Source organism: Erythrolamprus reginae, chromosome 2 (assembly GCF_031021105.1).
Source record: "Erythrolamprus reginae isolate rEryReg1 chromosome 2, rEryReg1.hap1, whole genome shotgun sequence".
NCBI lineage: Eukaryota > Metazoa > Chordata > Lepidosauria > Squamata > Dipsadidae > Erythrolamprus > Erythrolamprus reginae.
The window spans coordinates 275,549,082-275,564,710 of NC_091951.1; the positions used below are offsets into that span (position 1 = coordinate 275,549,082).

Here is a 15,629-nt window from a genome sequence, read left to right on the forward strand (position 1 = left end):
TGGAAGGTAGTGCATGGCTGCATCAGGTTTAAAAGACCATCCACATCCTAGCTAAGAGAGGTAGGGACCCACCCTGCTTTTCTATATTAATGAGGCAAATTAGGGAAGAAAATTCTCTGGCTCTTCATTAAAGAAAGAGTCCTGCAGGTACTGGGAGATCAAAGCAAAAAAGAAAAACCTGTTGAGTCTCCCAATTGAATAAAGTTTACCACGATACCCATTATGTTACACTTTCGGAAGAAAATAAGGGGAAAACCAGTCAAACCATGTTCAAAGGAAGAAATCCTGCTAGCCCAAATCCAGAGTTTAGAAATTCAGCTGAAGTCACTTTGCTCCAGGTTCAGTGGCTAATGCTAAATAGCAATAGCTGTCCAATACCTGTACAATATCTGTATTAGTACAATATCTGTATTGATCATTAAAATATCCACTGTCTTCAGTGTTTTGCTTGCCGTTTTTAATACCTTGGAGAAAATGGTAACAGTATGAATAGAGATTTTAAAACATCAAGCATCTCGCAGAAAAACAATCCCATGCTGTTTAGAACTGGATGGAACAACAACAACAGCAATAGCACTGTGAGGTATTTATCACATTACAGTGCTTTACAGCAGTGTTTCCCAACCTTGGCAACTTGAAGATATTTGGACTTCAACTCCCAGAATCAGTGTTCCCTCTAATTTTTTTTTGGGGTGGGCGGAAAAGTATAGTGTCTGAGTGGCAGTCCCTTCGGCAGTTCCCTCTCACTCTTTCCCTCTTGGCTTCTGGGCAGGTTTGAAAAACTCTGAGTTGATGATGATTTTTAAGTGAGCGATTGCTCACTGCTCAGCTTAGAGGGAACTATGCCCAGAATTCCCCAGCCAGCAAATGCTGGCTGGGGAATTCTGGGAATTGAAGTCCAGATATCTTCAACTTGCCAAGGTTGGGAAACACTGCTTTACAGCACTCTCTGAGCAGTTTTCAATGTCAGCATATTGTCCCCAATAATCTGGGTCCTCATTTTATCAACATTGGAAAGACGGAAGGCTGAGTCAACCCTGAGCCTGTCAGAATCAAACCTGACTAGACAGAGTTAAATTGTAGTATTGCCTTCAAATGACAGGGCTCAGTGGCTCAATACCATACCATACCATACCATACTGTTTACAATGGCATTTAAGGTATTATCTAAATAAGGGGAAATATACTTAAAAATGTCACGATTACACAAGTAAATGATTTCAAACCTTTTAAAAACAAGATGCTGATTTAAGCATCAAATTCATTAATAACTTCTTCGATTCATCTTGATATCCCATAATCTAGCTAATTTGATATATTCTAATTGAAAAAAAAACCAAGGAGGCAATTTTGTTAATTTTGTTATATTGTTTTTCCTAAGATATTTCTTTGTTGGTATTCTAATAATAGGTTAAAAAAATATGATAAACAAACAGGAGACATCAGTTAAATTTGTTGGTTTACTGCATGAACCACTATCTGGACATTATTAGACACCCATCCATACATCTATGTATCCATCTATGGTAGATGGATGAGAATATTTAAGTCATCTAAAATTGACAGATTCTTAGTCCCACTAATAGTAATTATTTATTATTTGGATTTATATGCCACCTCACTCCTGAAGGACTCTGGGCGGCATATAAATTAAGAGACAGTTTGGTGTAGTGGTTAACATGCTTGGCTTAGAAATCAATAGACTCTGAGTTGTAGTCCAGCCTTAGACTTGAAAGCTAGCTGTTGTGTTAGTGCATAAAAATAAATGAAATAAATAAAATGCCTCAGATAACAACAACAACAACAACAACAACAACAACAACAACAACAACAGAGTTGGAAGGGACCTTGGAGGTCTTCTAGTCCAATCTCCTTCTTAGGCAGGAAACCCTACACTACTTCAGACAAATGGTTGTCCAACTTCTTCTCAAAATCTTCCAATGTTGGAGCATTCATAACTTCTGGAGGCAAGCTGTTCCATTGATTAATTTTTCTAGCTTCCAGGAAATTTCTCCTTAGTTTTAAGTTACTTCTCTCCTTGTTTAGTTTCCACCCATTGCTTCTTGTTCTACCCTCAGGTGCTTTGGAGAACAGGTTGACTCCTTCTTTGTGGCAACCCCTGAGATATTGGAACACTGCTATCACGTCTCCCCTGGTCCTTCTTTTCCTTAAACTAGCCATGCCCAGTTCCTGAAACAATTCTTCCTATGTTTTAGCCTCCATTCCCCTAATCATCTTTATCGCTCTTCCCTGCACTTTTTCTAGAGTCTCAACATCCTTTTTTGCATCGTGGCGACCAAAACTGAATGCAGTATTCCAAGTGTGACCTTACCAAGGCATTATCAAGTGGTATTAAGGCTTTGGTAAGGCCACACTTGGAATACTGCATTCAGTTAATAGACCAGGCTGTAGGGACACTTCCTCTCCCCCTCAGAATCCTGAGGTAAATAGTTTTCAGAAAGGTTCGGCTCTAGGTCCTTGGTAGCCCCACCCCCCTTGATTAAATGATTGGCTACCTGCTTCTCCCCCACCCCCCCGCCGCCCCCTTTCTCTCCCGTTGACTTGCTGACATCTTTCCCCAAAGAAGGGGAATCGGGAAGCGCTAGGACCGAGCAGGCTCCGAGAGAAACCGCTGGAATCTCTTCTGTGCAGAGTGGTTGCTGCTGCCGCTGCCATTTCTCCTCGCGTTCCCCGCTAAGAGAGAGAGAGAGACAGAGGAGGGGAGAGGGAGGTTACCGAGGCTGACTGAACTCAAGCGCTGGACTGCCAAGGACTCCCAACTGCCTGCTGCTTCTGCTGCTGCTACTCCTGCTCTGGACAAGTGTGGAAAGCAGAGCGAGGAGGGCGGGCGGGGGGAGGGAGGGAGGAGAAAGGCAGAGGGGAAACTCAAGCTTGCGAAGGAGAGAGGGAAGCCCCGAGAAAGAAAGGAAAGAACCCGCTCTTCCCATTCTCTTCTCCATGGCTCAAGGAAAGAGGCTGAAGCCGAGGAAAGTGTGAGGCGCGCGGGGGAGACCGACTTGTAACTTTCCCAAGCCGTTTGGAGAAAGCCGGGAGGAAGACATTTGCCGTCCTTTCCATGCCGCGGTCACTTCAGCGCTTCGGGAGGTTCAATGACTCTTTCTGGCGTTGCTTCTTGAGGTAACTTTTGGGAAGTCTTCGCAGCCGCCGCCGTTGGGTTAAAGAAGCGCCCTGAGGAGAACGGGAAGAGCCTTTGGAAGAAGTCCTGAAGGGAGAAAGTTTCGGCTGCAAACCCTGTGGAGACCCCCCCCCCCTCCTTTCTCTCTTCCACCACCACCGCCGCTCCAGCTGCTTGGGATTTTTTTGTGGCGAGGAGGGGGGGCAACAAAAATAAAAAGAGCCGAGAAGATGGTCTGGAAGGGCGGCGTCAGCTGCTGCTGCGGAGGTGTCCGAAACGGCGGCGATTTCCTGTGCCTGCTCCTTCTCCTGCTGGGGTTCTTATTGCCCGCCTGCAGGACTCGCTTGTACACCAACCACTGGGCTGTGAGGATAAGTGGCGGGCTCCAGGAAGCCAACCAGATAGCGAGCAAGTACGGCTACATCAACATAGGACAGGTAACCTCCTCGGCCGGAAAAAGGGCCACGCGCTTTGCGCCCCTCGCAAGCCCGCGCGGGTGAGGGGCGAGCGAGCGGCTGCTAAGCGCTGGTGCTGCGGCAGGCGCGGGAAAGGAAGGCGGTGGGCGCCCTTCTCTCTCTCTCCCCCCCCTTCCCTGTCACCTCCTGCGGGCAGCTTTTATGGAAGCAAGCGGCGCGAAAGGCAGGTTACTAAAGTGGCCGGGGACGCGTCTTCCTCGAGTTCTCGGCCCGAGAACTGAGCGACTCGGGAAGAGAAGACAGACCAGCGAAAAGCCGTCGGTTTGTCAACGAGAGCGGCGGTTGCAGCACGGCGCACGTCCTGAGGCGACATAGTTTTGATGCTTCCGAGCCCGCAGGGGGAGAGAGGAGAAGGGGTGAGTGGGTGGGTTATTGCTGGGCCGCCGCTTTGAGGAGCTTTCAGGGCAGCCGCGCAAAAAGAACCTGTTGGGGGATTGCTGAGGAGACCCGAATCCGGGGGGGGGGGGGCTATATATTTTTTTAATGCAAGCTGAGGCTCGCAGGAACAGTGTAAAGGGAGACGTTTCCAAACTTCCCGGGTTTTTAAAAAAAGAGCGAGCCGAAAAGGCGCACCAAAACCTGCTCCTTTGGGTTTCTTTCAGCAAGCTGAACTTACCTGACGTTGTTTGGTTGATTTGGAAGCCCCGTGGCTGTGGCGGGACCTCCTTTGTGCCTGTTCAAAAGCACTCATTATACATCCTAATTGCTAGGTTTAAATAAGCCTCCTTGAGCTGGGTCTCCATTTGAGGATTTCTAGGATTCCTAGAACACACACACACTTTCTGGCTTCGTTAAACATATGTATGTTATCAACTTCTCTCCCCCCCCCCCCCCCTCGATTTTCACCTCAGTGCCACTTGATCAACTTAGCATGAGGTAAATTAACACAGACTCTTTGTGGACTGGAGATGCATAAGTGGGAAACATGGCTTTTTTTGGTGGAATTTCCTTGATTGCAAAAGAGAACCCGGTGGATTTCCTTGTTTTAGTTCTCTCTTTGCTGGAAAAATTTAGTGTACTGCACCTATTATGGTGTTTGTCCTCATCCCCCCTTATGATTGTGGCTCAGTCATCAAGATAAAAAGATTTGGGAAACTAAAAGCATTTAATAAAACAGACAGTTAAAGGTTTACTGTCTGTCCTGGATTTTCCCCAATCTCAAATTCTAGTCATGCATTGGAATAAAATGCCCATCATCCCCAGCCATATTGACTTGGCTCCTGCTCCCCGTGTCTTGAACTCTTACCTACCTCTTTCCACAGTGAACTTTGAGTCCAGCAAATGGAAACCCAAGTTTTTAACAAGCAGATGGAGTGTGTCCCTCCTCATGGAAGGGCCAAGATTTTGCCTGAGCCTTTGCCAGCATAACAGAGAAAGGGAGGAAGCAGGGATTAATTTGTAACATAGCTCATCAGGGCCAAGACAGAACATTTTACTGCTGAGGTTGGCCCTTTCCAAAAGGAAGACAACCTTGAATTTAGAAGACACCCCTAAAAGAGGCTAATGCTTTCATATACTTTCCCATTTTAAGACTGATATATGGGAGAGGCGAGATTAAGGAACTAAACTTCATTTCAGGTAAACAGAGAACATGAAGTAGAAAGGAAAGTACAGTATGTGAAGGCTGATTCCACCCCCCCTCCCCCAGAGGAGACATGAGAATCCCAGCATTGCTTTTCCAAAGGTGATTTTCCAAAAGGCAATTGGACTTGCTTGGTTTTTTTTTTCTTTGAAAAATGTTTTGTTTCTCATCCAAGAAGCTGTTTCAGTTCAGTTTGCTTCTTCTTGAGAAGCAAAATATTTTCAAAGGAAAACAAACAAACAAACAAACAAACCACCACCAAGGAAGTCCAGTTGCTTTTTGGAAAAGCATCTTTTGGACAACCACATCCTGGGTGATTGAGAGTCTCAATAGAGACCAAACTTTGCTCTCTTTCTAGAGTTGATGCAGAACCTTTGGGTAACTGACAGGTTTAATCCATCACTCTTTCCTTTCATAAATGGCAACATAGGAATTTATCTGACAGAAACGTAACTAGAAGAAAATGAGAAATTGTAAAGTTCATGTGAACAAAAATAGTTCTTACTGGGTCAAATGAAACTCCTGATCAGTCCAATATTTTGTGTCCTTGCTGTGTCCAATTGTAAAGTTAGACACCTCCAATAAATCATCAAACATCCATCAGTGGATGTTTAGAATTAGAGACATTATAAACATCCAATAAATCACCAAGCATAATATCACAACATTTAGAAATATTTTTTTAAAATCTTGGAGACAATACTCATAATCACTAATGTTTATTGACAGCTTTTGAGTTACCTATTTTTTATTACAACATAACTTTCTCATGCCAATTGTTACTGTTAACTTATTAACTTGTCATGAACAGAAAGTTCAGTGAATTGGGAAAATACTTTCTGCTAAAGAATGTGTTGAAATAATAAAAAATTGTTGAGGTTCAAGGAAAGTAATGGAAAAGAAAATGTTCTGAGTCAATAGGTAATGTTTTGAACTATAGTTATTACTGAATGCTGTATAAGCATAAGTGTTTTGGAAAAAGCACTTAGTGATATTGTACTGTTTTAATTCTACATAAAGGAGTGGATTAAGTCTGCCTAATGTAGGTGTATTTGGGAGATTTAAATTTGGCTTTAGTTCAGATCAGCTAAATATGTTGACACTGATCTGGTCTGAGCCTTAGTAGCTAGTTTAAAAACACCTGAATTTGTAGAATCCACAGATGTTAACAAACACCTGGATTTGCTAGACCCAAAACTACTAAATAAAAAAGTTATTAAACATTTCATTTACACATGTATCAAACAATTTAATGAATTTAATGAGAGTTCTTATACATACCACTATTATATATTTTCTAACATTTCTAATATTAAAAAACTATTTCTAGAGAATATTGTTTTGCCTGTTGATTATTTTGTTTTATTGTGATATGTGTATATCTCTGTCTTCTCTAAAGATAAAATATCTTGCAATACTTGTTAAAAAAAATTAAAATTAGAAATAATGGTCATATAAAAAGATTCAGGTATATAAGAAATAATATGGGTTATTAAGTCCCACGTTATAATGAATGCTCTAGAACAGTGTTTCCCAACCTTGGAAACTTGAAGATATCTGGACTTCAACTTCCAGAATTCCCCAGCCAGCATTTGCTGGTTGGGGAATTCTGGGAGTTGAAGCCCAAATATCTTCAACAGTGATGGCGAACTTTTTTGTTATTGCGTGCCAAAAATGGCAGCGCGTGCATGCTATTGTACATGTGCATGTTATTACCCATAATGCAACATGTTGCCCACATGCACACAACCCCCCCTCCTGCCACCACACTGCGTATACGCATACACACACATTTAGAATTTGCTTGATAAAAATTGCAGAGGTGCAAAGTGAGCCACAGCTGGCCCGACGCCAATGCATAACCCCCACCTTGCCTGCCGCGAGATGATCCTTGCCTGGGAAGAGCAGAGGGTGGGGTAGGCGGATACCTAGTCAGCAAATGCTGCTCTCTGCACCTGAGCTTGCTCCCAGCATTCCTTGTGTGCAGCCCTGCCACCCCAGAAAACCACCGGCAGCCACAGGGGGAAAGGCAAGAGCTACCAGCCACCTCGTATGCACCACACGCTCCTATGGGGATTCCCTCGCACCCCCATCATTTTCTTATCAGTCTTTGCTGCTGTTTCTAAGAGCACACATGCCTGGCACATTAAAAAAAGAAAAACATAAAGGGGCAGTCAAGCCAGCATTCTTAAAACTTGGGGAGGGCAAGTGGGAGGCCAGCCGTGGTGCTCTACTCACTTTAGTGGCCATGATGGGCTTTGGGAGCATGTCTCCCAGTGGTGGGCTGCTACAGGTATGGTCAGGTATGCAGTACCGGTAGCAAAATTTTGATTTTTTTCCTTTTTTTTCCTTCTGGGCTCCGGGTATGTTTTTCCTATCGCAGTAAATGAGGTTGAATGTGTGTAATTTTAGAAAAGCTGTGCGTCCGTGTGTGTACATACACTTTATATAGTAGATAATCAGGGGTGGGCTACTTCCCAGACAGGGGAGAATGCAGTGGGGTAGTGAAAGTGGAGCTCCACCCCAGAACATCCAATTTGCACTGAAAGATGTTGAAACAAAATGCATAAGCCACGCCCACAGTGTGGGAGTAAAAATTTTGGTAGCCCATCACTGATGTCTCCCCCCTTCGGAGTGAGCATGACTAGTGAACCCAGCTTTTATGCTCCCTCCTACTGGGCTGCAGCGGCGCTGGGGGGAGCAGGAAGATGGTAGCGGCGCAGCTCTTGCTCCATTTCCAGGCCAGCCGCCACCTCCCCTTCCCTTCCTGTCAGGCTTCCAAGCCACCGAGAAGGCGAAGATCAGAATCCGGGCTGCCAAGCACTGTCTGTGCTTTCTCTTACATCCTGCTTCTTCATGGTTGCTTCGCCGTTAGCCAGGGGCAGGGTTTCCATGAAGTTGTTCCAAGCAGGAAGAGGTCCCAGCCACCCCGTCCAAAGGGCATAGCTGGGTTTTGTTGAAGGGTGGCCCCTCTGCGCTGCGCTCTGGGCTGCTCTGCTGTCCATCAGCTCCACCGGCCCCTGCAGTGCTCTTGCCACACATACCTTGCTCCCAGCTGCTTTCCCCCCACCTGCCAGACCGGGCCCCTGGTTCCAGCACTCCTTTGATTGCTCCCGAGCGGCAGCTCTTTCCAGGCTCTGCTGCCTTTGGTATGAGATCTTTCCTTATGGGTCCAGCTCACTTGCCTGCCTGCCTGCCTGTTTGTCTGCACCACAGTTGTTGCAAGGAGAGCGAGATCCGAAAGGCTCCGGTGAGCACCTGGTGCTGATGGAGGAAGGGAAGGCTATGGCCAGGCCCACCTGCCTTTCAGATCTCGCTCTCCTCGCTGAGAGACTCAACTCCTTTTCTCCCTTTCCTGTTGTTTCAGGCAAAATGGGAGTTTACCTGTCACACTCTCACAGACCGACTCCAGCCCTGTTGGCATCCCAGACCTTTACCTTTGACATACCTTCATAGCTGCTCCAATGGACCCTTTCAGCTCTGCCACCAAAAGAAGAGAGATAACACTTTGCTTCATCTCATTGGTGGGGCAGTCTGATTCTGACACCCTGCCATTCGCCACATGCACACGGCTTTTGGAAGAGGCTTTTCTGAAGCCTGGGAAGGGCAAAAATGGCCTCCTGCCTCCAGAAGGCCAAAAATCAGCTGGCCAAGCATGCACATGCACACTGGAGCTGATATAGGGAATGCCTCGTATGCCTCGGATATGGCTCTGTGTGACACTTGTGGCATGTGTGCCATTGGTTTGCCATCATGGCTCTAGAGTCCTGGTTCCCTATGCTCCACAGGAGGGCAATTTCATTTTTAATAGGGGCCAATTAATGGCCTTTTAGGCTTCTTCCACGTGAGTAGTTCACTTTTTGAATAATGAAAATTACATGTCATGTGGGGGGAGGCCTCAGGATTTTAGAGATGCTTAGATGGGGCATGGCCAAAAAAAAGGTTGGGAACCACTGCTCTAGAGTCTAGAGAACATAAAGTATTATGTGATAAATAGAAGATTATAGAATTGTTCCACAGCCTATTGACCCAAGAGTTCTTTGTACTCCACGGAACAACAAATACTGCCAAGGATATATTTTGACTCATTTACTTTTAGGACAAAATCGGAGGTCAGAAAGAGAGCAATTACATTGTTAGAATTTCTCCTTCGTAGATAACAAGTTCTCCTTAATAATCATTTTTCTGTACTCAGAAAGCGCATATCAATTAGCATTGTGTCCATTTAGTATACGAAATGCTGTGACTTTTCTTTATATCTAATTGGATACATTCATATAGTGCAATCACAATAAAACCTGTAGACATTTTTCTCTCTTGTCAGGGTTATTTACTTTTGCCATATTAAGATTGTCTTCTAAATTGAAATTTTTCATAGTGTTAAAGCATAGTGTTAAACAAAATAGCACTGTAATAATTTGTTATGTTTATTCTAAGAGAGCACATAAAACCCATAACAAATGTAAAGACTGCCATCTTTCTTTATGTTGAAAGCTTTCTTCCCACAATCTATGTTACATTCTTCTGATATTAAGGTTTTCCCTCTTTTAAGTTTCTAAGCCAACAAGAAAGACATTGGAACAAAACTATATTTCTTACAATTGTTATATATACATTTAATGCCTTTCAAGTGAGGAGGGAGAGAGAGATTTTCAGTTAGACTGAATGTTATATCCTACATATAGTTTCTGGTTGTGTGTGTGTTTTCAAAAACTGAATATTTAGAGAGCCCCCCAAAAATCCTCCTGAATGGACTTTTTAAGGGCTACAGGTAGTCCTTGATTTACAACAGCAATTTGGACCAGGTAGTTGTTAAGTGAGTGGCGCCTGATTTTTACAACCTTTTTTTTTTTTTTTTGCCATGGTTAAGAAAATTATTGCAGAAGTGAATCACACAGTCATTAAGTAAATTCAGCTTCCCATATTGATTTTGCCTGTCAGAAGCCAGCTGGGAAAATAAAAAACGGTGACTCCAAGAGGATGCAACTGTTGCAAGTATGTGCTGGTTGCAAAGCAACCAAATTTTGATCTTGTGACCCTGGGGATGCTGCAACAGTTGTAAGTATGGGGACTGGTGGCAAGTCACTTTCTTTCAGTGTCCCTATCATTTTAAATGGTCACCAAATGAATAGCTGTAACTTGAGGACTACTGTAAAGTGATAAACATTAGCTATGAACTTGAATATAGCTTTTTTCTGACTTAATTGAATTTTTTGCTTCTGTTTTGAAATGGACAAGAATTCCCTTTAATGACCAAATGCAAATGGATTAGCTTTAAAATTGATGTTACTACCTTTAGTTTTTTCCCCAAACATCTTCCTGCTTTACCTTCTTAACCATAATACTATGAATATAATGTGAAACTCTAGTAATTTTAAAAGTTGTGGAAACTTCCTATGTTCTCCTCCTGTGACCAAACAGAAAATGAAAGGGGAAAGCAAAACTGAAGAATGTAATTCTCATTCATTTAATACTAAACTATGATTTAACACTGCATACTATTTGGCCAGCATGATCTGAAATAACATCCTAACAGAAAATGTATCTTGAGGACTGTGCTGAGCTTGATACTGGTTCACTGAATGCAAAGGTAGCAAGAGCTAGAAAAGGATCTTGCATTTTTAGTAGCCGAAATAGCTTTTAGTTTCTCTGGGTATATCTATGTTTATATTCCTGTATTAAAAGGCATTCATGTAGTTTAACCATGATTGCTTGAGATTATATGACATATTCTACAAAAAGAATTTAATTGGGGCTCACCATGCACCTTAAATCAGTCAGTGATTGGTTGGTGCCTTTTTTGTTTTACTTCGTTCATGTTCCTGGGAATTGGTCTGTTTTATTTTATGCAATAGAGTCCAAATAATGTTATATGAGACTAGTTTAACAGATTAATTTATGCACAGATGGTATCAAAAGTATTCACTGGAGTATAACCAGTGTTACATTAACTTAAAACATTCCTTTCTTAGACTTCTCTTGAAGAAAAAAATTTAAGCTAATTTTATATTTTAAAATGTTAACTACCCCTTAACTGTGATTCAGTTTAATGTCTGACATTTTAAAGAAATCTAGCAAAAATCTCTTGCTTCAAAGTGTCTGTAACTGCTACTAGTCATTATAGATCTTGAGTAGCCAACCTATAGCTGAATCAAAATTTCTAGCATATTTCATTGTAGGAATGCTGGTAAGTATAGCTCAGGAACATCTGCCATAAGACACATTTCATAACGTTGGTATAGATAATGCTGATCTACATTGATCTATAATCACATTACAGAGCAATTTTCCAATCTGGCATTCTCCAGATATGTTGAAACTACAATACTCAGAATTCCTCTTTCTGTTTTTCATTGTCCCTCTGGCTCCTTCTCCTTCTCTTCTCTTCGTCTTCCTTCTCTTTCCCTTTATCTTCCCTTCCCCCCCTCTCTCTTGGTCAAAGTGGTCACAGGGATTGTCAGAGGCTGTGACTCCTCAACCCAATTCAGTGCAATCACCTGTCAATTAGATCCTGACCCACCCTGATTGGTGAAAGCCTCCAGGACAGCAACTAGCAGTTTGCTTCAGACAGGGAGACCCTGGTTCAAACTCTTCATAAAAACAACCATGGCTTCATTCCACCTGCCTGGGCAATTTTCATCCAGTTACTACTTTTCCCTTTTAAAGAAAGGTAGTAGAAAAAGTGATTGTTTGGCAGATTCAGAGGATTATTTGGACCAGGCCTTGTTATGAGACAGATATAGAATGGGTCATATTTGTGGATGATCTCTGGCGAGAATGGGAAGCAGGTACTGCAGCCATCTTTGCTCTCAACCTTTGATACCATAAATCATGGAATCCTTTTTTGTTTTGGCTAGTGGTTCTTAGGCTGGGCAGCAGAGTTTTGTGCTGGTTTTGCTTCTTTCTCTGAATGCTGTGGCAATGAAAGATCCAGGCCTTGGCTGCTTTTTTGTGACATGCTGCAGGGCCCTGGTACTCTCTCAACTCCTTTTTAACACCATGAAGCCAATGGTTAATGGAACAATAATAGAGCCTACCTTCCCCTGCCCACATATATCCACCTCCCCGTCCTCTCACTTTTAATCATAATTTTATATGATGATGATGATGTTGTTGTTTTGTTATATGTAGATTTTTAAATAGTTTTACTGCTTTTAATAGAATAGAATAGAATTCTTTATTGGTCAAGTGTGATTGGACACATAAGGAATTTGCCTTTGGTGCATATGCTCTCAGTGTACATAAAAAGAAAATATACATTTGTCAAGAATCATCAGGTACAACACTTAATGATTGTCATAGGGCTCAAATCAGGAAACAATTAATGTTGTAAGCTGCCCAGAGTCACCTTGCGAACAGATAGGCAGCAAAAAACTTTTAAATAAATAAATAATTTCTAAGTTGGGAAATACATGCATACTGTATATACAAGCCAGAGGTGGGTTCCTCCTAGTTCATACTGGCTCTATAAAAGCGATAGCAAACTGTTGATGATGTCATGAAGCCAGTACTGTTGGTGCTGGTCTGTAGATACCACCATCTTTTTGGGGAGAAATTTTTTTGGATTTTTTTGCTGATTTTTTCTTCTTCTGTGCATGCGCAGAAGCCGTGTTTCCGGCGCTGGGCAAGTGCCGCCATCTTGGTTTTGGCTTTTTTTGGGGGGGGAGATTTTTTGGTGAATTTTCAGCAAAGCATGCACATAGCTTAGCACGGGACATAGTACGGGAGGAAGTAAACTAGCGGTTAGATAAGTTAGAACCCACTCCTGATACATACACACACACATTGTATGTATAGATTATATATCATATTTAGAAACTACCCATCTCCTTCATAGGGCATCTATGGGTGGTCATACATACACAGTGAAGAATAAAGGCATGAAATTGTAACTATTGTTTGTGGGGGGGAAGGGCAGGGTAAGATACATTTTTTAAATATAAATGACTGCATTGGTATTGATACTTCTTGGATTTAATGTTTAGGATTTCTAAAAAATATGGTTTCATTTTTTTCTGTAAGTACCGATATTACTCAATATGGCTTTCTGTATTCAGTTTGGCATTCGTAGCATTAGACTAGCTGGATCTTACTTGCCACAGTGAAAAATCTGTTTTAGGGATGTATATCTTAAAACTGCAACCTTTTGAAGAGGTTCATTAAAATTTGCCATCCCAACTGTCTTGTCACCTAAATTTAAATTCACAGACATATTGCAACAGTAGAAGTATTGGAATGCAACCACGAAAATTACAGTATATTGATGTATCCTTAAATCCTGTGGCTTCCCCTATTTCCTGTAAACACTATTTTGTGCCAGAAGTACATTTGGGTCTTTAAACTAAAGCTTTCTTGATACATAGCACTTTGCAGAACAATTTAATTGAGGAACATTACATTAATACCACTATAATATTCCACAAATAAGTTAGGGATGCAATTATCTAAGGTGCAATATCTTTGCTTTTCAAACGTTATATTATTTTAGAGACGGAGGTATTAAAATGAAGAATGAGAATTAAGAATTAAGTCCTTGTTTTAGGCATGCATTTATCTACACTAGTGGTCTTCCTGTTAGGCTTGCTTCTACTGAAAGTTGTCAGTCAAGAATACTGTAACGTAATCTAAGACCACCATTATTCTTGCATTCCAAACTCTGTGACTGAAAGTCTATCTGTAAAGCAATGTTTGCTGTCCCCAGTGGCATCTGCAACAAACTGCAAAGATGTCAAACTTAAGGACACCCAAGAAGTCTTCTTGTCAAATGCATCCTCCTAATCGTTCTACATTGTTTCCTTCATGGTGAAGAATAGAGGAAGAGTCCTCTCTATTCTTCTGCTATTATGTACATAAAAGGGTTAAAATTAGACAAGATCACTCCATTGGTATTCTCTATGCCACTTACGAATAGTATTGTTTTCAGTAGCTCTGGAAACTTCTGTGTCAAGACGTGTGTGTGTGTGTGTGTGTGTGCATGTGTGTGTGTGTGTGTGTGTGTGTGTGTGTGTTATCTCTATCTATAGATGATACAAATTCTTGCCCATGTTTCTTTCTCTTCCTGCTTTTGTTCCACTTTGACAATTGAATTTTTTAGTATTCATACATTTCAAGCTTCTTCTTTTTTTGCTAGCTGTACTATGTAGCGTGAGAGTTTGCTCTGACCTTAGTACAGGGATTGATTGGGAGTCTGCTGACTGCATATTAAACTGGAAATTACCCACATTAGTTTTCCAACGTTAAGTGCTGCAATAATATAACTTGTCCTATCTTCTTTACAAGCCCATAAGTTACAGTGTTTGTGTAATGACATCAGCATGCTTATTTGTAATTTAACTACTGTATCCTCCCACCACCACAAACATCCATAGATACATTATTTGGGGGAATGTCAAGAAACACATCTTAACAGATGCCATTAAGCAGGCACTCATTGAGGCAAATGGGCTAAAATTCTGCTGTTGCCAATATGAGTATCACATGTTGCCATTTATTAATCTCATAACCTGGTTGCCTAACTAAAATTAAACTTCTGTTTCACTTCCCATGTTCATATGACATAAAGGCAAAGAGTTCTTGCTCTCCTTGCAAATCTCATAGAAAATGAGGACCATCTACATGTGCATTGGCTGTTTGAGTGTTTGTAAGCTGCTTCCCTTGTGTTATTAAATTTTCTACTGGGTTTTGAAAAAAATTCTGTGCTGCCAATAGAATTTTTAAGATACAGAACTCTCTTTGCTAAAACTATGTGAGTACGTGTACATGTATGCCTGCCTGCAAGATATTCAGCAGAAATCTTGGATTAAGGTTTCACGAGGGGTGTTTTGACTGTACTAACTACAGTACCAGTGAGCAGAAAGCTCAGAGGTCAGGAATGGTTCGATGCAGTTTTCAAATATTTTGCTACTTACTAAAATATTCTATGATTTTTTTCACACCATATCAGCCTAATTAGCAAAGATCCTTGCTGCTTGGTGAAGTTCTGTATATCTTTATCAGGAAATAGGTCTCACGTCTACTGTTTCTTACTTCTTAATGGGTAATATTCACCACTGAGGCTGTGGGGCAGGGTCACTAACCACAGTCTTCGTACATTATACATCTATGAGATAGCATCACACATGAGAACGTATTACACAATAACCCACATATTGGCAAGAGTTCTTTTTTATCATTATTATATATAAATTCTTTTATATTTTTCACAAACTTTACATTCATGCATATACTTTAATATCAAAACATTATATACTTATACATTTATTCAAATTTGCACCTTTTTTCTTTTATCTCCTGTGTGTTTTCCCTCTATATTTCATATTACTCCCCTCCCTCTATCTGTCTGTCTCTCTTCCCTTTACCTTCTTGCTACTTCTCTCTCTCTCTTACCTACTTCTGTCCTACCTCTCTCCCCTTCCTTTCTACTTCCTCTTCCTCC

The 15,629-nt window shown here is 41.6% G+C and overlaps 1 protein-coding gene across 4 annotated transcripts in view; it reads left to right on the forward strand.

The window, feature by feature from the left end:
- Positions 1 to 2,582: 2,582 nt before the first annotated feature.
- The window catches only part of PCSK5 (proprotein convertase subtilisin/kexin type 5), a 226,586-nt gene continuing 213,539 nt past the window's right edge, over positions 2,583 to 15,629 (forward strand). For all 4 annotated transcript variants that reach the window (XM_070742701.1, XM_070742702.1, XM_070742704.1 and 1 more), the window contains exon 1: positions 2,583 to 3,573. In XM_070742701.1, the coding sequence (XP_070598802.1) occupies positions 3,367 to 3,573 (207 nt within the window). In that variant the 5' untranslated portion in view covers positions 2,583 to 3,366. The remainder of the gene's footprint in view (positions 3,574 to 15,629) is intronic.